General features: G+C 35.5%; 3 protein-coding genes across 3 annotated transcripts; 2 read left to right on the forward strand and 1 right to left on the reverse strand.

The window, feature by feature from the left end:
• The first annotated feature begins 1970 nt into the window (after positions 1 to 1970).
• On the forward strand, positions 1971 to 4984 carry LOC114712499 (uncharacterized). Its single transcript, XM_028897044.1, has 5 exons — positions 1971 to 2153; positions 3882 to 3997; positions 4088 to 4186; positions 4334 to 4477; positions 4879 to 4984. Exons 1-5 carry the CDS (start codon positions 1971 to 1973, stop codon positions 4982 to 4984), a joined length of 648 nt encoding a protein of 215 aa, XP_028752877.1.
• Positions 4985 to 5339: 355 nt separating this feature from the next.
• On the forward strand, positions 5340 to 6453 carry LOC114712500 (receptor kinase-like protein Xa21). The gene is made up of 2 exons (XM_028897045.1): positions 5340 to 5887; positions 6116 to 6453. Exons 1-2 carry the CDS (start codon positions 5572 to 5574, stop codon positions 6451 to 6453), a joined length of 654 nt encoding a protein of 217 aa, XP_028752878.1. The 5' UTR covers positions 5340 to 5571.
• A 13173-nt stretch (positions 6454 to 19626) lies between these two features.
• LOC114712501 (uncharacterized) lies at positions 19627 to 22480 on the reverse strand. The gene is made up of 6 exons (XM_028897046.1): positions 22328 to 22480; positions 21980 to 22247; positions 21341 to 21424; positions 21172 to 21256; positions 20241 to 20361; positions 19627 to 19905 (listed from the first exon to the last, which is right to left on the reverse strand). Exons 1-6 carry the CDS (start codon positions 22478 to 22480, stop codon positions 19627 to 19629), a joined length of 990 nt encoding a protein of 329 aa, XP_028752879.1.
• Between the last annotated feature and the right edge of the window lie 715 nt (positions 22481 to 23195).

Below are 23195 nucleotides of genomic sequence, written 5' to 3' on the forward strand. Positions count from 1 at the left end.
AATCTAATAGATTATTCTATATAAAAAAATTAAATAATTTTAATTATAAAATTTTAGCCACAGAATTAGCGACTGAAATTTTGGACGGAAAATATTCCGTGGCTAATTTTACTTGAGCCACGAAATTAGCGAAGGAATAATTTTTCGTCACTAAATTAGCGACAAAAAATTTTTCCGTCGCAAATTTTAATTATAAAATTTTAGCCACAGAATTAGCCACAAAAATTTTTGATGGAAAAAATTCCGTGGCTAATTTTAATTATAAAATTTTAGGCACGGAATTAGCCACAGAAATTTCTAATGGAAAAAATTCCGTGACGAATTTTAATTGTAAAATTTTAATCACAAAATTAACCACGAAAATTTTTGACAGAAAAAATTCTGTCGCTAATTCTGTGGCTAAATTTAGCGACAGAATTTTTGTCAGTAATGCGTCAGAAATTAGTGACGGAATTATTTCGGCCGGTAATTAGCTGTTTTTTTTTTTTGTAGTGACATGAGGGAGTAACAGATTTTCTACTCTTATTCTCATACTTTTAAAAATATATTTACTTAGTCAAACATTATGTATTTTAAATATGCGAAAAGTTAATTGATGCATATAAACTATTATTTATTTTCATAATAACGTTATTATAATTTGATTGTTATGCTAGAGGCCAAGGAAACTTTTGGTATTTGAATGTAGCTAGGTTTGATATTTGTTAGAGGCCACCCTACGATTCCATTGCCATCCTCAGACATGATTTGTTCAATGTAATTTTCCATTTTCGGAATGAATGTCCTTGTCTCAATAAAAATTTCTTGAATCATTATAAGCATATATTTGAAGCAGGACTGGTTTGGGTGGCAATCATCTTGGAAATGAACATCCAAAACTTATCTCATGTGTCCAGATCAAATCTGGATGGTCATAATTTTTTTATTTTTGTTTTTTAAAATAATTATTTTAATGGCTATAAAATCTAAAATAAAAATCACATCCTAATTATTACTTTTTTTAAATATATTTTTATTTAAAAATATTAAATATGGATTATCCAGATTAGATTTGGATGATCCAAAGGGGACCCAAACTGATTCCATTCCAAACAGCGTCATCTACTCATCTTAGCTGAATGTTGAGCCTGTTTGGCTAGGCGTTCAAGAGGCCAAAAGTGGCTTATAAGTCTCATAAGCATGATTACAAATTTAAAACATGTTTGGTTGAGCATTTTGTTAATTTTACTCATAGGCAAAAAGTAACATCAGAAGCACGATTAGGCATAAGCAGCGGAAACTTACTTTTGGTGAAACTGTTAAGCACGATTGGGTACAAAATTTTTTTATAATATATTTTGGTCTTAAATTTCACTTCTTTCTATTAAAGTAATTTAAATTTTTTACATTATGTGAATTTATAAATTTTTTTAATAATATATTTTGGTCTTAAATTTCACTTCTTTCTATTAAAGTAATTTAAATTTTTTACATTATGTGAATTTATTTTCATTTTTTATTTTAATAAAAATCATACCCATTTTAATAATTTTACAAACTAAACTTATTTATTCAATCATAATTCAAACAACTTTTACCTAATTCAATTTTTACTGCTAATCCAAACGGACCGTTAAGCAGTAACTCTATCTAATCCAAATGCGTGGCCTGTGAACTAACACCGTACTATAATGCTTTTAGGACCACGATATTTTTGGGTAACACGAACCCATTCAAACATGGCACTAATTCATAACCCTAGTGGATTATGAAGTTATTGGAATGGTCATGTATATATTGTAGAATATATGTTTGTTTGCTGCACCCCGCTGAGCATTTTACATATACAGTAACATACGAAATACAATAATTAATGTGATGATGTAACAAATGGCCTTGTTATGGCATGGGCTAGTTAGCCAAAGCCTATATAAACCAATCTCACTCTGCTCTTTCCCTGCGCCAAACACAATCACAAAGCTCCTTACATAATGGCTTCACCATTGCCCTTCTTCCTCCTCCTTCTTGCCATTTTGGTTCTCATCTCTCCCGGTTTTGCAATCGTACTACCACACATCAGGCAGCCGCTGCCACCGCCACTACCACCCATACAGTTGCTGTACATACCACCCCAATCACCACCACCACCAGCAACAGCAAAAGATGGCAGTCATGTCTCTAGTTAAAGACGTCTAGATGTATGGTACTGTGTAATGAGTAAATAAAAGAGCTTCATTAATCCTTCGTAAGGAATCATCATCATCATCATCATTGTCGTCGTCGTCATTGTCATCGTCATCATGTTGCTAATCACTACAAAAAAACATGGTTTTAGCGATGGAATTTTTTCCGTCGCTAATTCCTCTGTCGCTAATTAATTAGCGACGGAATTTTGAATTCCGCCGCTAATCCATCGCTAACTCGATTTTTTAAAAAATAAAATAAAATGTCACGTGGCACCTCTACCAATTGCCACGTCATCACTGAGACCACCTCCACGTGTCGTTGCCACCTCACATCTACTGCCACGCGTGCGCCACGTGTCACACCTCTGCCTGCCACGTGTGCGCCACGTGTCATCACCACATAATTCCCTTCTCAAAGTTACTTCTCCATAGCTTGAACCCAAGACCTCCTCCGTGCGTATGTGCGGCTTTACCAGTTGTGACACGTGCGCACGGAGGAGATCCTGGGTTCAAGTCATGGAGAAGTCACTTTGAGAAGGGAATTATGTGAGTGGTGACATATGGTGCACATGTGGCAAGCAGAGGTGTGACACGCGGGGCGGAGGTGATGTGGCAGCGACAAGTGGAGGTGGTCCCAGTGATGACGTGGCAATTGGTAAAGGTGCCACGTGTCATTTCATTTTATTTTTTAAAAAATCGAGTTAGCGACGGAATTTCAATTCCGTTGCTAATTCGTTCCGTTGCTAATCCGTCACTAATTCCGTCGCTAAATAAAAAATTCCATCGCTAAATTCTATCGCTAAAAGCATGTTTTTTTCTAGTGTACCCAAACATATGACAATAGAGAAATGAGACTTTAGGTGCACAGGCATTCTGGGCTATGACCTCAGACTTTCAAATTCCTAAATGATACGTGGCTTTCAAATTCCAACATCAGACTTCTGTTCCTTCTTCAAGCTACTAAGGAAAACTCCTAATAAACATGCTCTGTCCAGTTTTTTACTCTAGCAAATCTTTTTACACAGAGTTAAGATACAAATTTATCTCAGAAGTTTTTACTCAGGAGTGCTGGGCACCAAGAAGTTCTTTTAGGTGCAAATTTGTCTTGAAAGTTTAAATTCATAGCCATTTTGCCCCTTATCGTTAAGGAAAAAATGTTAACAGTTAATATTACTATTCTAACAGTCAACGTTAGTTTTTTTAACAGCAAAGGGCAAAACTGCAACCAATTTAAACTTCTGGGGTAAATTTGCACCTAAAAAAAACTTCCTAGTACTCAGCGCCCCTGGGTAAAAAATTCTAGGATAAATTTGCACTTTAACATTTTTACAAATTTCTGACAGCATTCTTGTGAAGTACCAGTTTGCTTTATACCAGTAAGAACTCATCAGGATTTTGATATTCCATTGGGCCATAAAGGTTTGCTAGTGCTTGAAACAACTCCTCCCAGTACAAGACTATACGACCAGAATCTAGCCATGCAAAGAGATCTAACGCATCTCCTTCATGATGCATTGATTCCACATCAACCTTTAAATCATCTGGAGTTTCATAGTACTTAAAATATTTCTCTGCCTTGAGAATCCACGCCTTAGGATCCTCGCCTTCTACTTTGGGAAAATCAATCTTAGTGTTGGTGAGTACATGCTGGAGTTTTCACCCACCGTAGCACATTTCTGTCATCGTCTTCTTCTACGGAATCAAAACCTATGACAGGAGCCTTTCCATGCTCTGAAGTCCAATTCTTCTGTTTCAAAGAAGAATAATTTTGGCCAGAGTTTCAAGGCTGCTATATATGTAACCACAGTTTCCGACTTTGCAGCAAGAATGTGGTTGCATGTTTGGTGGTGTGGAGAAAGCATGGCAATAAATAAATATGCTCTGCTTGTGCTCATTGATCAATTAGTTTATACATGATCAAGTGCACCTCTATTAACCTTATTATATGTTTGCAGGTACAACTTATTGGATTTAGTGGATCACTTTCATCAACGTGGCTTATATCGTTCCACTTTTCTAAGGTTTCTTCCCTAAAAATTGTTAATAGTGGTTACCTGGTTTTGCCCCCTCATGCTTGCCCTACCCTCTCCACCCCATAAAAAGCCTGAAAATTTTTTTAAAAAAAAATTGTTGGTGTTGCTTCCTTACAAGACTGAGTTTCATTGCAGCATTATGGAAGGTGAACAATCGTTGAGAAAGTTTTCCCCAGAAGTCAAAGTTCTGGACTCGAGCTTTAAAGATGCCATTCTTCTCTTGCCTCCCATTATTCTGTTTCATGGAAGTGATGATCGTTCCATACCATCAGAATCCAGGTTAATATGTAGCCTTAGAAATTCTGTGTTTAAAGCATTTATTATATTACGGCTTTGTTGAAGGAAAATTTTGAAGTATCTTGAGGATATTCTTACAATATATCATTTGTGCTATTATAAAGCCTCACTAACTCTTAATATCATTACAGTAAGTAACTTCAGTGGCACTTCCGGTTGCTTTTTTGCCCCCCACTTTCTATTATATCTGATATGCCTCTGGTCAAAACACCAAATGTTATATTCTTTATATGGAAGCTTAAATTCTATATTTAATCTTGCTAAACTATTACTTATTTTGGTCAAACTGTCCGTGGCTTTATTTATTTATTTTCTCATACAACTGTTAGTGGCTTTATTTATCGCTTTCGGATTTTGATAAGTACACTGTTTACGCTTTCCAGTAAAAAGTTTGCCGATGCTCTAACGAAGGTGGGTGCAAGAACTGAGCTAGTTCTATATGATGGAAAAACACATACAGATTTGTTTGTCCAAGTAAGTGATGAGTAGTGTCATTTTTTTTCAGTTTATAATTTTACTATTTGTGGACTAAATATACTGGCTTAAAAATTTTGTATATTGCAATCTCTAACATTTAGGAAATATTAGTGTCACCAATCGCGAAAACCTATATTGAAATTGGCTGGTAAACTTGGAACTGAGCTCCTGATACAGAAGAATGTTATAATCCTTATCATTGTGATAAGCGGTGGTGCTCTTACTTGTTTTGCAATTTGCTTAATCATTTGCAAGAGAAGCAAACATAAAAAGTTCTCCTGTTCCACGTCTTCCCCACCAAAAATGCTCGTTTGAGTATTACTTATAACGAGCTGCATAATGCAACTAATGGATTTTCATCATCCAATTTGGTTGGTGTAGGAAGCTTTGGTTCTGTATATAAAGGAACTCTTCAGCACTTTGAAAGTTTTATTGCTGTAAAGGTGTTAAATTTGCAAGCACATGGGGCAACAAAAAGTTTCATAACATAATGCAAAACTCTTAGTAAAGTTCGTCATAGGAATCTTTTGAAGATTCTGACTACATGTTCTAGTGTTGATTACAAAGGCAATGATTTTAAGGCCCTTGTATTTCAGTTCATGCCTAACGGGAGCTTGGAGAATTGGTTATCAGCAAATGAACTTGGTGAACGTAGAGATTTATATATGAATTTTAGACAAAGATTGGATGCAGCCATTGATGTGGCTCATGCCTTGGATTATCTTCATCATGGTTTTGAGGAACCTATTGTTCATTGCGATATCAAGCCAAGTAATGTTCTTCCTAGTGATGATATGGTCGCACACTTAGGAGACTTTGGATTGGCTAGGCTTCTTCGTGAAATTACAAGCTGCTCTGGTGAGAACCAAACTACATCTTCAGCAATTAAGGGAACAATAGGCTATATTCCTCGAAGTTTGACTCTTCATATGTTGCTGTTTTTATATTCTCCAATATGAACCTATTTATTTTCTAGTAATCATTAATTAATAGAAACTACATCCTGAGTGTGCTAAACTTCAAGACTAACTAAAAATTTGGTATATCAGTGAAAAGTTTTGAAAAGGTCTATTTTTACCTAAAAATTACTTCAACTATTACATGGACTTTTATATTCTCTAAAGAATATTAATGCTTGGTTAGAGTACGGCGAAAGTGGCCAAGTTACAACAAAAGGGGACATCTACAGCTATGGGATTCTTATGCTAGAGATGCTCACTGGAAAGAAGCCAACAGATGAAACGTTTCGTGAGGATCTAAGTCTACCCGAATTCTGCAAGCTAGCATTACCGGATGGAGTCCTTGAGATTGTGGATCCAAATTTGCTTGTTCTATCTGATAGAGATCATAGGAACGTTATGCGGAATTCAAACATGGAACGCCAAATTCAAGAGTCTCTAGCTAGCTTTGCTGGGATTGGTGTGGCATGCTGTGCAGGATTGCCTGGTGAAAGAATGGATATCAGAGATGTTTTGGCATAGTTGCTTGCAATTAAGCAAAAACTATCCACTTTCAAAATTGTCATATGAATTGGTGGATAGCTCTTATGACACTTCTTCGCTATATGGAGTTGGTATATTTAATAATTGTAACAGCTTGCTTTGGATAGTAACTGTGTGTGTGTATTTCATGTTTTGTGGTGTATTTTGCTTTTAGAGTTAAGAAAGTTTGAACAACTTCATTCAGATGGACATTCTGCTTAGTTTTGTTGAAGAGCTCTCTTTTTTCTTTTTGTGAATCCTTCATGAATGAATTAAAGTTTCATTCAACACCACTTCAACTGTTGTCAGCCGCTTACTCAATTTTTAGCAATATTTATGAATGGATAAAATTTTTGTTCATTTGCTTGGATTCTTTAGGCCTAATTTTTCATCCATTATTTATGGGCGGCTCAAATTTTTGTTCTTTCCATGAATCCTTCATGAATGAACTAAAGTTTTCGGTTTTAGCAGAATCGTTATGAATTATATATGACATTTTGTTATCATCTCAACTCTATCAAATGCATTCATCCATTATTGATCTTGTCCCAAACTGCCAGCAGGATACCCCTTTGGAAAGAAGAATTTGAACAAAAGTTTCAATCATATATATATAGTAGTGAATCTTATAATAGGAACCGGATCAATTCAAAAATTTAAATATTATAGAAAGGATCGCACTACCAAAAAACATATGATTAGCGACGGAATCTAACTAGAGAATTTTTATTTAGCGACGGAATCATATTAGCAATAGAATCAATTCCGTCACTAATTACTAACGGAATTAGCCACAGAATTTCAATTTCGTGGCTAATTACCGACGGAATTTTTCCGTCTCTAATTACTGATAGAATTTTTTGTCTCTAATTACCGACAGAATTAGCGACGGTTAATTTCTGTCACTAATTCCGTCAGTAATTAATATATTTTTAAAAAAATTAAAATGTCACGTGTCACCTCTACCAATTGCCATCTCACTTCCTCTGCCATGTGTCGCCACCTCATCTCCACCTGTTACTACCATATAATTCCTCTCTAAAGTGACTTCTCCTACCATGTGTCCCCACCTCATCTCCACATGTCGCTACCATATAATTCCTCTTCAAAGTGACTTCTCCATTGCTCAAACCAAGGACCTCATTTGTGCGCACACGCGGCTTTACCAGTTGAGCTATAATGAACTAATTGACTTATTATACAATATTAAATATATATAGTATTCTCTTACACAAACAAGTATATATACACACATATATATATTATTAGAACTAAAAATAAACTATATGATAATTTTAATCATAACTACTTTTATGATGAAATAATTTTTAGATATTTGTTTTACTATTTATTTTATAATGATTTATTTTTTAAAAAATATTTTTAATATAATATTAATTTCCAATGACACTAATTTTGAATTTTTGAATTCTAAATCGTAAATTATTTTTTTAAAAAATAGCTACCATAATAAATCTAATAGATTATTCTATATAAAAAAATTAAATAATTTTAATTATAAAATTTTAGCCACGGAATTTTTTGACGGAAAAAATTCTGTGGCTAATTCCTTGGCTAAATTTTAATTATAAAATTTCAGCCACAAAATTAATCACAGAAATTTATGACTTTAAAATTCTGTGAATAATTTTGATTATAAAATTTTAGTCACGAAAATTTCTGATGAAAAAAATTGTCACTAATTCCATAGCTAAATTTAGTGACAGAATTTTTTCCAGTAATCCGTTAGAAATTAGCCACAGAATTATTTCCGTCGCTAATTCCGTTAGTAATTAGCTGATTTTTTGTAATGACACAAGGGAGTAACATATTTTCTACTCTTATGCTCATGCTTTTAAAAATATATTTACTTAGTCAAACATTATGTATTTTAAATATGTGAATTTGATGCATATAAGCAATTATTTATTTTCATATAGAACAATAACGTTATTGTAATTTGATTGTTATGCCAGAGGCCATGGAAACTTTTGGTATTTGAATGTAGCAAGGTTTGATATTTGTTAGAGGCCACCCTACGATTCCATTGCTATCCTTAGACGTGATTTGTTCAATGTAATTTTCCATTTTCGGAATGGATGTCCTTGTCTCAATAAAAATTTCTTGAATTATTATAAGCATATATTCGAAGCAGGACTGGTTTGGGTGGTAAACATCTTAGAAATAAACATTCAAAACTCATCTCTTCTGTGCTGTCTAGATCAAATCTGAATGGTCAAAATTTTTTTATTTTTGTTTCTTAAAATAATTATTTTAATGGCTATAAAATCTAAAATAAAGGTCACATCCTAATTATTACTTTTTTAAAAGTATATTTTTTATTTAAAAATAATTAATTAAAAATATTAAATATGGAGTATCCAGATTAAATTTGGATGATCCAAAGGGGACCGAAGCTGATTCCATTCCAAACAGTGTCATCTAGTCATCTTAGCTGAATGTTGAGCCTGTTTGGCTAGGCGTTCAAGAGGCCAAAAGCGGCTTGTAAGTCTGATAAGCATGATTACAAATTTAAAACATGTTTGGTTGAGCTTTTCATTAATTTTACTCATAGGCAAAAAGTAACATCAGAAGCACGATTAGGCATAAGCAGAGGAAACTTACTTTTGGTGAAACTGTTAAGCATGATTGGGTACAAATTTTTTTTATATAATATTTCTGATTTTTTAAAATATACTTAGGTCTTAAATTTCACTTCTTTCTATTAAAATAATTTAAATTTTTTAAATTATGTGACTTTATTTTTTTATTTTTTATTTTAATAAAAGTCATACCTATTTTGATAATTTTACAAGCTAAACTTATTTATTCAATTATAATTCAAACAACTTTTACCTAATTCAATTTTTACAAACTAACTTTTATGACAGTCAATCTAAACATAAATCACATTACCTAATTTCATTTTTTTAAAAATCAAATTGAAAATAAACTTTTTTTTTTTACTGCTAATCCAAACTAACCCGTTAAATAGTAACTTTGTCTAATCCAGATGCGTGGCATGTGAACTAACACCGTACTATAATGCTTTTAGGACCACGAAATTTTTGGGTAACACGAACCCATTCAAACATGGGCACTAATTCATAACCCTAGAGTTATTGGAATGGTCACACACACACAGATTTTAGAATATATGTTTGTTTGCTGAACCCCACTGAATATTTTATATATACAGTAACATACGAAATACAATAATTAATGTGATGATGTAACAAATGGCCTTGTTATAGCATGGGCTAGTTAGCCAAAGCCTATATAAACCAATCTCACTCTGCTCCTTCCCTGCGCCAAACACAATCACAAAGCTCATGACATCATGGCTTCACCATTTCCCTTCTTCTTCTTCTTCGTCCTTCTTGCCATTTTGGTTCTCATCTCTCCCAGTTTTGCAATCGTACTACCACCCATCCGGTTGCCGTCAATACCATCCCGGTCACCACCACCACTGGCAACGGCAAAAGATGGTAGTCATGTCTCTAGTTAAAGACATCTAGATGTATGGTACTATGTAATGAGTAAATAAAACAGCTTCATTAATCCTTCGTAAGGATTCTTCATCATCATCGTCATCGTTGTCATCGTCGTCGTCGTCATCATGTTGCTAATGCTACATGAGCACTACTAGCTATAGAAATATACTACCTTTGGTCCTAATTATAAGACCTTGTTTGTAGACACTAAATGAAATCTTATAGTTAAGATAGAAAATAGTATGTTATTAGTTTACGTGCATTAGTAAATTTAGTGGCGTGCCACACCTTTTATCAAGTCTTCTTCTTGTTTTTTTTTTTCCTTTTTTTTAAATGCAATGAATGTTGTTATGATATTCTATGAATTCTTAATTTAATTTGCAAAATGCTGAGACTAATTAGGTGGATGCGCATTTATAATTAACTAGGACTTTCTCCCCGTGCGCTGCACGGATGGTTGCTATGCATGGATTTTTTTTTATTGTTATGTATTATTATGCTCGTTTAAGCTACAAGTTATATAAGAGGTGAGGATGGTTATCTGATTGCCTGAAGTGCATAAATGTAAGTTAATCGTAGAGTCATAGAGTTCTAGACGTAGCATAATTATGGTAGTTGTCATATTGATAATATGAAGTTGAACTTTCTCCCCGTGCGCTGCACGGACGGTCGCTATGCATGGAATTTTTTTTTTTGTGGGATATGTATTATTATGCTTGTTTAAGCTACAAGTTATATAAGAGGTGAGGATGGTTATCTGATTGCCTGAAGTACATAAATGTAAGTTAATCGTAGAGTCATAGAGTTCTAGACGTAGCATAATTATGGTAGTTGTCATATTGATAATGTGAAGTTCAAAGCCTGTTCGCGAAATGGATGATTTGGTCACTTGGAAAGGACATTCTGAATGACCTCCCAAGAAACCACACCACGAGTAACGTTGGTGGAAGACCTCCCGATAGAATCTTTCACCTGTGCAACTATTCTTTATGGAGGCTGTTTGTTAAGTATGCATTATTTGATTAATATTTGATTAATTCAAGACTGACAGAGGAGATGAACTGTGAAGTACTGTCGTTGGAAGTCCTCATAGTAATAGTGCGAAAACTGTAGTCAACCCATGATGTTGAGAATGAGATCACTCCAAATGTACATTTTGGAAGACTTCCCTGTAGACAACATTTCGAGTAACATTCGTGGGTTTACTGTCAGAATCGAGGATCAATATTTGAGACCGTCCATATTCTTAACCCTTGACAATGCGACATACAGCTGTTCATGTGTGAACACTGGCCTGGGCAGGTACAAACCGACGTTTGTTAATGACTGGCCCTAGCTCTTGTTGATGGTCATCGCAAAAGAGATTATGAACGGGAATTGTCGTCTGGTCATTTTGAATGGGAGGGTGGTCTCTGACGGATTCATGTCCATGAGGTGGATGAGGACCTAATCACCTGCACTCCTTCCGTTTAATGCGACCACCCTGATGAAGTTCTTGCCTAGATATGTGATTCGCAGCCTTGTTCCATTGCACAAGCTTGCAGACTGGTTGATATTTCGCAACAGCATGACTGGTATTTCGACCTTCAAAGAGAGCCTGTGATGCGGCATCCCGGAGCAGTTTATGGTGTTGAGGAATTCTGTAGAGTACAAATCTTGAAATGAGCTGCTATCCTGATTGGTGTTGGAGACTGAGTCGGAGCTGAGATACTGAATGGAGTCTCTAGGGAGGAGTGACAGCATGTAATCGTTATCTGGTCGATGACATCAGTCGTGGGGGCTAAAATCGCCCTTTCTGTGAGGTAGTTTGGATGCGTGATGTTCTGGTGGAGTGCAGGATATATGGAGGAGACTATAGAGTGGATAGGGTTGAGGGAGTCGGTAATGAGGAAATCGACCAGGATCTCAATGTTCGTCGTGCCCTCATGGGGTAGTCCAATTATACCGTCGCCAATGTCAAGCAACCATTTGGAAAATTTACTGATCTTTTTTTGGTCTATTACCTCTGATGCCGTCTGTAGGCTCATGTTTTTAGTGAGCTGGAACAGCTTGCACGCCGACCAAAGAACGGATGAGTTTATAGCAGCATCTATAATGTCTGCTCGGAATCCCTTCGGTATGACAGGCAATATCTGCCTAAAATCACCCCCCATGACGACGCACTTTCCGCCGAATGGGAGGTTGCACCTCATTATATCCTTTAATGTTCGATCGACAGCCTCTACATAGTGCCGTTTTATCATTGGCACCTCATCCCAAATGATTAATTTTGCAGACCGCTGTAAGTGAGACACAGGGGAACCGTGGCTAATGTTACATGTGGAGTCTTCATTTATGTCAATGGGGATTGCGAATCTCGAATGAGCAGTCCTTCCTGATGGCAGTAGAGTTGCTGCTATTCCGCTCGATGCAACGTTGATGACCACATCTCTATTTGCTCGTACGGCTACGGTCAGGGCATTCCAAAGAAAGGTCTTGCCAGTGCCCCCGTAACCGTAGACAAAGTAGAACCCACCTGTTGTCCTGCTGACTGCATTAAGGACTTCGTGGAATATCTTTGTTTGCTCATCTGTCAGTGAGGCTACCAACCTTGCGGCGTCCGCGGCACAAGCATCTTTGTCATAGCTAAGTTCCTGTAGTAGCAAGTTGTTTGTTGTGTCCAAGAATTCGGTGGAGCTTGGTTTTGGTAGTGATTGGTAGTCGTCCAGTGACCTGCCGTTCTTGAGGAGCAGCCTCTGAATCTCAATCAGTCCAGCGTCCCTATCTGATTCGGTGATTGATATTTCTGCAGGTCATAAAAAGTAAGAGATGTCATGGCCCGTCAAGTGTAACATTAACAGATGTCGTTAATGGGGGTGACGACGTGGTATCGGTGCAGGGTGTGCATTGTATGTCCAGAATGTTGTATGAGTGAAACATAGTTTAGGTGATGTCTATTCTACCTTGATGCCATGGGTCGTGCCGTGGTATGTACAGAAGGTATTCACATATGAGATGCTTTGTTTGCTCCCAGGCTAAAATGGGGTTAGACAATCAATGGCATAAGAGCATGCTGACGAAGAATCTCTTGAGGTATTGACTTGTAGCCCAAAAGGCCGCCTCTTTTACCGCGTCGATGTACTCTTGATCATCTTGAAGCAACCCCAGCGCATAGCACGCCGCCCTAAATGTTGGTTGGATGACGTTGTCTACTGTCTTGATGTCTCTGTAGCTGAGGGGCCCTCTCATCTTAGTCAGTAGGACCCGGAGGTAGTAAGCCTCACCTTGTGATGGCGCTACATGAGCTAATCTACCAACGGAGAATCCTCTCTGGCACATCCTCCATTCCCTTTTTTGCTTATTGAAAGTGTAATACTGTGAGAACTCGGTATATGTTAAGGTCCTTGCGAATGAGTTTTCTTTATTCTTGGCGAGCCATCCAAGAAACATTGACTCCTTCACCCGGGGCCTTCCAACCAGTGAAGGCATTTCATCATTAGCCGTGTAAAAAACAGCCTGCTGATCTGGGAGATGGAAGCTCAGCCTCTCGACAGAGGGGTACCTGTGGTGAATGTCAAGTGAGAATATTCACCATGCGCCGTCGCAGGCTGAGATGTATCTACAATTAAGGTAATGTGAGATCTCATCAAAATCACGTTGTGACCTACCGAGCTTATCGTTGTGGTAGATCCTTGCGATGACACGGTCATGGCCCTTGCTGATGTATTTGAACAAATACTTGATAGCCCTTGATTGGTTTGTCTTCTCGACATTCAAGTGGCCCTGGAAGAGCCGTAACAGTTGAGCGTTGTACGGCACGACATATCTATTGTCCAATTGAATCCCTTTTTTCATAGTCGTTCTGCCATTGTTCCTCCTATGATATGTGGGGTACCCCTCATCGTCTATTGTTGTATGAGCTGCATATCTTCTGGGGAAATACTTTGAGCACTTTCCATCTTTCATGCAAGGTGATTTCTGATTAGAGCTACCACAGGGTCCATGGATCATAAAATTGGTGACAAGCTCGTACAGTGTGGGGTTGCGTCTTTATCTGGTATCTTTGCTGAGATGATTTTGTCAATGTCCTCAGTCATCCTAGGTTTGTCACATGGCTCTATGAACAATATGATGTGTGCGTGCGGCAGCCCCCGCTTCTGGAACTCTATCGTATATATCTCTGAAATTCAGCATATCAATATACAATGGTGGTGTATTTTGAAGTTATAGAAGCAAATGTGATAATTTAACTATAGTTTTTGTATTTGTTAGAGGGTGGGATATTGTGTTAGATGGTCTTTGGAAACGAAGCATGTAAGTCCCCCGTACTTTGTGGAGAGGTGATTAAAGGGAGGTTGTATTGTTACCTGCTTTGATTTTGCCGAATATTTTTTTCTCCTTAATGCATTTCATCAGTGTTGCAAGTTTGAGGCTGAACATCCTTGTCAAAATGTCGGGTCGATCAGATGGGTTGAGGTTGTGTTTTTGGCAGAATCTTGTTATCTCAGGCCATGCGGGATTGCAAGTGAATGTTAGGAAGATATCATGGTATCCTGCCCATCTGCATATGGCCATTGCATCCTAGTAGTTGTGGATCATGTATCTAGCACCTCCAGTGAAAGAAGAAGGTAGGATTATCCTCTTTCCTGTGTTGGACGGATCTGTTTCGCCCCTTGTTATTACATCAGCGAGTCCTTTGTATAGGTCAACCCTGAGCTCTCTCTGGTGTCTTCTTATATAGTCAAGCCTCTCACTCTCGACCATTGCAAAGACGTCTACAATGAATTGCTGTAATAACCTCTTTGAGTGTAGTAACACGGAGTCCTCTATATTTCTGTCCATCAGTCTGAAAGCTAGGTACTCTCGTATTGTGAGGTACTTTTTCTTCTTTGTGCTGATAAGAGATGCGTTGTTAACAACGTTCTGTCTTTGGTACGAATCCGTTATTGTCGTAGTGGAAGATAAGGGGATATTGAAGAGGCAAGTAAGACTTATGTAGTTCATGGACACGCTTCAAGGAGCTTGCTTTCTTTTCTATGATTATATCTCTATTGACATATGATTCATCAAAATCTCCGACTATCAACGCTGCGACCTCCGATGCCATGGGAAGCTCATAATTTCTGCTCCTATCGTTTGATTCTTTGACGAGCCGTATCCTAACTTCGGCAGTGTTGCCTTTGCGAAGGATCTCTGATGCCATACGGTATTTCTTGACCAGGGCATTATGCTGATCGAGGCAATCTTTAATGTCGACAGCAATGGCTTCATCAACTCCTGATTTGTCTGGATGGTGGCTGCAATCCAAAGCCAAGGGGTTTATTTTGAGCTGTGTAGTAGAGTTAACATGGTGATAGAGGATGTAAGTAGCAAGAGGGGGACGCACCTGATCGCTGCCATCCGGTTCCTTATTTCATTATCTGTGTCATAAATGTACAACTGTGAGTACACAGGGGGGTATCCTTCAGGTGGCAATAAGCTTCCCAAGAGATGATAGTTTTGTTCGGACATGGTGAAGGTGTAGGGGCCGCCTCCACAGGAGTTGAGGGAATGGTTAATCTTTCCTCTCATAGAAGTAAAGCAGAACATATTATTGTATGCTCTTATGTTTGCCAAGAAGTTTTTAGATTTCGGATGTCCTTTCTGGAAGAAAAGGTGCCGGAATTGTTCTTGTGGCCTTTGGAGGTAAGGCACAACAACCTTGCCATGACAGCAGCAAATCAAGAAAAGTGGGTATTCAGAAGAAGAGCAACGCTTGAGGCGCTCGCCTAGCCAAAGTAAGGCCCCACAAGATTGACACTCGTAGATGGGGTCGCCATCGTCTAAGTAGCTTGTAGCCGACACATGAGGCTGGGTGCATTCAGTCTTACTGGTCATTTGTGTGTCATGATGGGCAACTTCTATACCAGTGCCTGTGTGTAAGGTGGGGTTTCATCCAATTATTTCTCTTGGTTGCATCATGACCACACATTACCTATTGACTGGGGGGCAATACACTACATTTTGTTTGTGTTAATTTCTATAGCAATGTGTTTATGACTATTCTAGTTGATTATATTGGACAAATTTAAAAATAAGTGTGGTAATTATAATAAAACATTGTGTACGAAAAAAATTAATTTCAGAAAAGAAGTAGGAACAAAAATATGGCAATCTGAATTTAATATAGTGATTAATTAATAATGTGACCGCTTTTTTTTTTCCCCCTGAGAGTTTATATGTATATTTGCTTCAAAATCAATAAATGTTGGAGGCATAGTTGGAACCTGAAATTGGATTTTTGTCGTATTATATAAAATTAATAAAATTAATTATGCTATAAAATTGAGGGGTGAAACACTTTTGTCCCCTGCATTTCTAGTATCACTATGAAAATAAAGTTGCTATATTTCTACGGAACTAACTTTATCCTGGGCACTATAGGAATTAATGACATGAGACATTTATTGGAGAAGAAGGAAGTACCCGTTATGATATGTTGATCGAGGATGGGATTAACGGTAGCATCTTCGTTGGTTGTGTCCTGAAACCGGCTTTTCTTTGATTTGTGCAAGATTGACTCCTGTATATAATGATTTGTATGATCTGTCATTGAATTATTTCAATCATTAGCACAAGATATGAATATGCTTATTACTAAAGTGTATTGTATCTTTCATTTCAACTGCAAATTTTCATCAGTACCAAAGCGTCATAGACGCCCACATTGATGCTATATCTGTTACTTTTTAACATTTCTATGCAATACCCACAAAGAGAAGTCAACCAACGTCTACTATATAACAAGATGCAGAACTGAACCCATTATTCTAGAATCTTCAAGTACTATTTAATCATTCAAGTGTTTTAATATTGCCTTCACCCTGTAATCTAGATATTTCCAGCTTTTAAAGTACCATCTTTTTTAGCATGTGGAGTCTTAGTTCTTATTTGACAAATATAATGTGCACCAAATAGTTCAATCTTGTGCAATAATCATCCAGAAAAATCACAATTATAACAGCAACAACAATCATGTACTTAGGATAATGTTTCCTTAAAATAACACCTATGCATAACTTCATTGTTATCTCATTTAAGCATTTGACTCCTTTCCCATATGAGAAACTATTTAATGCCATATTCTTGAAAATTTTCCAGATTTTATGTTACACATTTGGTTGATTAGAACCATGATGTGCACCGAACAGTTCAATCTTGTGCAATAATCATCCAAAAAAATCGCAGTGATAACAGCAACAACAATCATGTACTTAGGATAATGTTTCCTTAATATAACACGTATGCATAACTTCATTGTTATCTCATTTAAGTATTTGTCTCCTTTCCCGTATGAGAAACCATTTAATGCCATATTGTCTCATTTAAGTATTTGACTCCTTTCCCGTATGAGAAACCATTTAATGCCATATGGTGGAAAATTTTCCAGATTTTATGTTACACATTTAGTTGATTAGAAATATTAACCGGAGCAAAATTTATCTCCCTTTAATCAAACCACTCAGTTCGTACAGGGTATTTTGTGGCATTTTGTAATGTAAAAAAATGATATAAATAGTAAAAATGTGGAGTTTGATAATAACAGCTGTCTAAATCAGAATATTATTTCGATTAACAACCAAACAAAAAGTTGAGCACTAATTATAGTTTGTCATGGTAGATAGTGAGAATACGCTTTATTTTATGCAAAAAAAGAATTGCACAGTTTGATAAATTATAATGTAAAATTTTCTAAACTATTACTTTAGTTGTTCATGTGTATATACGCAATCTACATGTATATACACATATATATTATATTTTTAAAGAAAACTCCATGAACTATCATTCTACTGTTAAATAGAGCCACGAGTCCTTTTGTTGATGAATATAATTTTGCTTTAGCAATGGGGCAAAGATAAAGCAACTAGCTAACATATCGCATCATAAGTGAAGGGAAACTTGCCTTGTTTAGAGCTTTGAAGGTTGAGCCTTGATGCGGTGTTGTCCATGTGGTTTCTTTCAAATGTGGGAACGCTGTAGAGATCATCTAAATGCCGGCAGTGGAGTGTGTAATAAGTAAAAAGTTAATCTGATGCAAAGAGAGGGTAACTGTGTGGGCGCAAGATGGTAAAGCTCATGATAGTATGTTAATTGCATTGCATTCCTCAGTAGTGTTATTTGCCTCTCAATTATTGATCGTTAATTGGGTCATTCAATACCTTGTATCAGTTCACTTTGAGCAAAAACAAACAGATTAAGCTGGCTGTTACACTGCAACAGACGAGATGCAAATGGAAGAACTTGGCTGTTACGCTTCAATTGGTTAAATTTGTACATAATAATTGCCGTGCAGGTTTTGTAGTTATAAGCCAAATTAAATTATATTTGTCCTGAACTAATTAACTTCACGATGCATGACATTGATAATATTTAAAAATATGTTATTTGAAACCAGGGATAAAAAAAACAGGAAAATTTAAAATGATTGAAAAGGAAATATACGCATTGTTCAATTAAAATTGTTTATTATGTAATGTAAATAGGACTCCACAATCTACAAGCATAATTAGATTAGGGTGTTTTAGGGAAAATTTATTATATTAACTAATTTAACTAACATCCCTAGTGTATCCAAATTAGCTAATTAAGTCTTGCACTAAGAATTAAGAAAATATATAAATATTTCACAATAAATTATTATTGTTATTAAAAAAAACAGAAAGACTATCTAGCATCATGACTGACCTTCGTGAATATCACCATTCGTGAAAATATATTATTATACTTAAATTAATTTATGTTTAATGCATGAAAAATTAAGTAATGATAATGTCTACTATTGAGAAAATACCTTAAAATGGAGAGTATGAAATAGCCTATGCAAATCCTCACAGGTTCAACTGATTTTTAATAATGCGCTTCTAAATTTTGTTCTTGTTATCAAGTCCTTATAATTTCACATGTTTTTAGTCAGGTCCTTATGATTTTTTTCCCTTTCTGTTAGATCTTTACTGTTTTACCTTATTTTTAATTACGTCCTCATAGTTTTTATTCTTTATTCTCTAAATAATAATATTCTATACATAATGAATTATTATAATAATCTTATGTTAATATTCTTTTAAATTTTTAGTTAAACATATGTATGCTTTATTTTTCAACTCTAATTTTTATAATTGTAAAATTCAAATTATAATAATAAAATTTTCTAAGATTAGAATATAATTATAATTATAAATAATTTATATTTAAGTATAATTGATTATTCTGATTAATTATTAAGTGCCAAATTATTATATTAATTATCTTCTTATTAGTTATTAATTAGTAATTAATATATTTAAAAAAAGATCTGTTTGGACTTGTAAATTAATGATGAAGGAGTAATAGTAATAGTAACAATTTGTAAAAAGTTAATTAATTTATTGAGTGATATATAAATCAGACAAATATGAACAATATCTAATTTTGTATAACTAATTAAATTATTAGTGATTTTGTTATTTTAATTCATTAGTGAGAGTAAAATGTAATCTAGCTTTCCAACTCCTCCTAAAACTATAAAATTAAATTAGGAAGAGAAATTCAATCATAATAACATAAATCCATCAATACATAATCAAAACACAAAACACCTTATTAAACCACAAGTCATAATCCCATAAGATAACTAATAGATAATGGTGTCGATTGAAGGCTGAGAAATCAGTCTTGAACTTCACTCTTCCTTTTTAATGTTCTTCAGTGGCTTCATATAGCTGGAGTTTGAAGTTGAGTGGTTAGACAGTCTCATGTCATCAACATCAATAGAGGAATCAGCCGTGTGTTTTTTACATTTGGACAATAAATCCGGAGAGGAAAGCAACTGAGATACTAGAGCGTCACGGTCCTCACTCACTATGGCACTTGATGATGATGTTGTTGGTTGCTGTGAGACAGGAGACTCAATTATGGACTGCTCAAAAGTAACATTATTAGTTATGTTAAGTTGGCTCCCCTACATAATTTTGCACAGTAGTTTTAATATGTTAGACTGAAACATTTAGGTGAAAGATATAAAGGGAGAGATGTCCTCATGCCTTAATGTCAGAGTAAGTAAATTGATGTAGCAGCTCCTTATCAGTAGTGTACTGGGTTACGCCTATACTGCTTTTTCGAAACTTGATGTTGTTTTCCTTGATTTTGAGCTTGATAAGCATTTCTTGACCCACGCAATTGCTTAGTTCTTCTGGAAAAGAACCTTGTTTTTTCTCTCCTGAAATGGAAACAACCGATGAGAATTGTAGAATATAGCCAATGAGTTAGAAATTTAGTGTAATTATGGACTCAAACCTTTGCTAACTTTTCCTTCAGCTCCTCAGCTGAGAAGCCAATGAGATTAGAAGCAAGGCGATTGAAAAATATGACTGAACATTTACCCGTTGAATCAAACACCTTGTAATGGACTTTAAATCTGTGAATTGGTATGATAGTGTTTCAATGTGATGTTCATTTTTCATCAATGCATTTCAAATAAATGAGGCGCAAGTGTGTTTGGTGTAGATAGAAGATAACATAGAACCATACTTAGGTGTGGTGACCAAGACGTCATTCTTACAACTTTTGCATTGAAGTTTGTCATTTTCTTGTGATGGTTTACTGTCGCATACTCATCCATCGTAGGTCCAGCCATAAGCGATTTCAACTTTCTGAACAAAAACCTTGATCACAACCTCACATGCCTAGTGTCAAGGAGAGAATGGTTTTAATAAAATTTTCATTATAACAATTATGTGCCCTAAGGAATAATTAGAGGGCAAATTACATTTGAGTATTGCATAATTTTATGTTTAAGGACCAAAGAGTTTAACTTCATTCCTTCGATATTTCACCCAAATAAAAATAGGCCCTTGATGGCAATGTACCTCACGGTTTCATATGAGAATCTAAATCTAGATTTAGTATTATAAAACATGTCTTAAAATATTCCATTCCAGTTCTAAAAAGTCTCAACAAAATGCTTGCATAAATAGAGATATGTTCTAACCTTGTTAATTTTGGAGAGTTCAGCCACATGTATTCTTGTTGGAAAAGTTAACAGGGACTTATTGTCAAGAAGCTGATAATCGGCATTTGTTACCTGAGAGAAACGTTGGCTCCCTCCAAGTGTTTCATCAAGGCTAGTAATAATATCAATGTAGACAATTAATTTTTTTCACTGGATAAATAAATTTAAATGAATAACAATTTTATAATGTAGAAGTAGATTTTCATCAAATGTAACCTTTGCAGTAAAAGTTGAGCCTCTGGAATATTAGGATTGAATGAAACCTCGGTTGCTTCGAACACATTGGTAATGTGACCATGTGCTAATAATGACAGACATATTATTACTAATAAATACAGAGTAAGGATATTGAAATTGAGGATGTCTTAGAGACAGAATGCTTTACCTGTAGGCTTGTTAAGCCTGCCAAACCTAACCATCACAACAATAGGGGGCTGGAGTTCATGACTCTTGCTGTTAAATGTGTTGACTGCGCAAGTACCAAATAGCACCACATTTATTGCGCGTTCACTGCAGGTCACATTTGGCTAGCTAAGTTAACACGTGAGGAATATGACTTTGTTAAAATGTTCTTGAAGGGGAAAATTAGAAAATGTTGAGGTGTGTACATTAACTGAGACTCTACAGCAAGTTTTAGATACCATTAGAAACAAATATGCATAAAAATATAGCATTTATACAAATAAATTGTAATATTGCATCACTTTCTATGAACCAATGCAGAAAGTAGACAGAAACATAATATATAAATATTTTCAATGTAATATATATATGTTCAAATTTAATTAAGTGTACATGTAAAATGTAATATTTTTAAAAAAAATCTTAGGGAGTGGTTCTTGGTTTTTGTCAACAAGAGTGAGATTTAGTCTCTTGGAAGTTCCAAACTCATTCTTGTATTCTTGCAAGGCGCCAAATCCATGGAGGAAGCCCATCACATCTGCACACAATTTGTTTATCACATGATTAAAATAGAAGTGAAAAGCTAACATTTGGATCTTAAACATAACCCTATAGTACTAACCAATCAGCCCCTCATTCTTTGTTGTGAATTCAGCAATATCTTTTATGGGGACGAAGTTGTATGCCTCACCAGGAATTGGCAAATCTGATTCTTCAAAGTAGGTAGTAGCATGAAACTTAAGCCTCCAGGAATGTGCTGTAACTCTGTATTGATCTCTATTGTCAACAACCTCAAAGTTTTCAAAGTAGTATACGCCACCCTCTTTGGGTTCATTTTTGTAATGCTCAAACAGCCCTCTTTGTGTTACAAAACCTTCTATTCTATAACCCTGTATCAATTTTGTGGGGTTAACTAATAACTAATAGTAGTAAATCTTAATTAATCAAGAAATGCCAATTTCTAGCTCACCTGCTCATCCACAAGAAGTAGGCCAATCCTCCATGGAGCATAGGGTGGAGTCTTCTTGTACGCAATCCACTTTCTGAGAACACGGGCAACAATAGTCCATGTATCTTTACTGTCATTGATATCTTTGATGTGGTCTTGTGTAATGCTAGCCATAGTATGTTGATGATCTTCTTGTCACCTACTGAAGAAGGAAAGCACATCAATTGTCTCAACCACTGTTGGTAAAATGTAATGTAAACAAATCTAAAGCTGATGTGGAGCTTAGGAAAATGAGATTATTACTTGATGCTGAATGTGAAGTTAACAAAACTGCACTATCAGGTACATCGTATGGTATTTAAATAGGGTGAGATGAATGTCAATGAGCACTAAATAAAAATAATTGTAAATTAATTATCAATTATTATTAATTATTAATTAATAATTCATTATTATTACACTGTTTACATAACATAATAATTGGATTGAATTAAATTATTCCGTACGTCCATCTTGTGCATTCAAGGAGGAAGCTACAATTATCCTACGTATTAGTTACTGTTGAGAAGACCCTAAACCTTAAGAGTCATCAAACCAAAAGTTATACATCCATCTTGTGCATCCAAGGAAGAAGCTACAATTACCCTACCCATCTATTACGATTGAGAAGGGCCTAAACTTTAAGAGTTATTAAACCCAAAGCTAAATTGTGAGCAGATGACGTTGAATAGAAAATTTTAAGAGTCATATGTCTCGTCCAATGATTAAGGAGATATGAACATCATTCACTCATATTTCTGCCCAACTTGTTCACCCCATCTCTTTGAATTATTATAATCAATCTTACGTGCTACGATGAAACAAACTGCAAAAGTTTAATGATATATTG

This window comes from Neltuma alba, unplaced genomic scaffold (genome assembly GCF_004799145.2).
Source record: "Neltuma alba isolate B1F8T4 unplaced genomic scaffold, ASM479914v2 tig00011367_pilon, whole genome shotgun sequence".
Taxonomy (NCBI): Eukaryota; Viridiplantae; Streptophyta; class Magnoliopsida; order Fabales; family Fabaceae; genus Neltuma; species Neltuma alba.

Excerpts from the sequence above, each read along its gene's own strand:
- LOC114712499 (XM_028897044.1), top strand. The coding sequence starts at position 1,971 with ATGGCTTCACCATTGCCCTTCTTCCTCCTCCTTCTTGCCATTTTGGTT. Across the intron at positions 3,998-4,087 it reads GACTTTGCAGCAAGAATGTG|TGCACCTCTATTAACCTTAT; the intron begins GTTGCATGTTTG and ends TACATGATCAAG. Across the intron at positions 4,478-4,878 it reads TCCATACCATCAGAATCCAG|TAAAAAGTTTGCCGATGCTC; the intron begins GTTAATATGTAG and ends TACGCTTTCCAG.
- LOC114712500 (XM_028897045.1), top strand. The coding sequence starts at position 5,572 with ATGCCTAACGGGAGCTTGGAGAATTGGTTATCAGCAAATGAACTTGGT. Across the intron at positions 5,888-6,115 it reads AATAGGCTATATTCCTCGAA|AGTACGGCGAAAGTGGCCAA; the intron begins GTTTGACTCTTC and ends ATGCTTGGTTAG.
- LOC114712501 (XM_028897046.1), bottom strand. The coding sequence starts at position 22,480 with ATGGCTAGCATTACACAAGACCACATCAAAGATATCAATGACAGTAAA. Across the intron at positions 21,425-21,979 it reads AAAGAATGAGGGGCTGATTG|TCAACACATTTAACAGCAAG; the intron begins GTTAGTACTATA and ends GTACTTGCGCAG. Across the intron at positions 19,906-20,240 it reads TGAAGGAAAAGTTAGCAAAG|GGGAGCCAACTTAACATAAC; the intron begins GTTTGAGTCCAT and ends AAAATTATGTAG.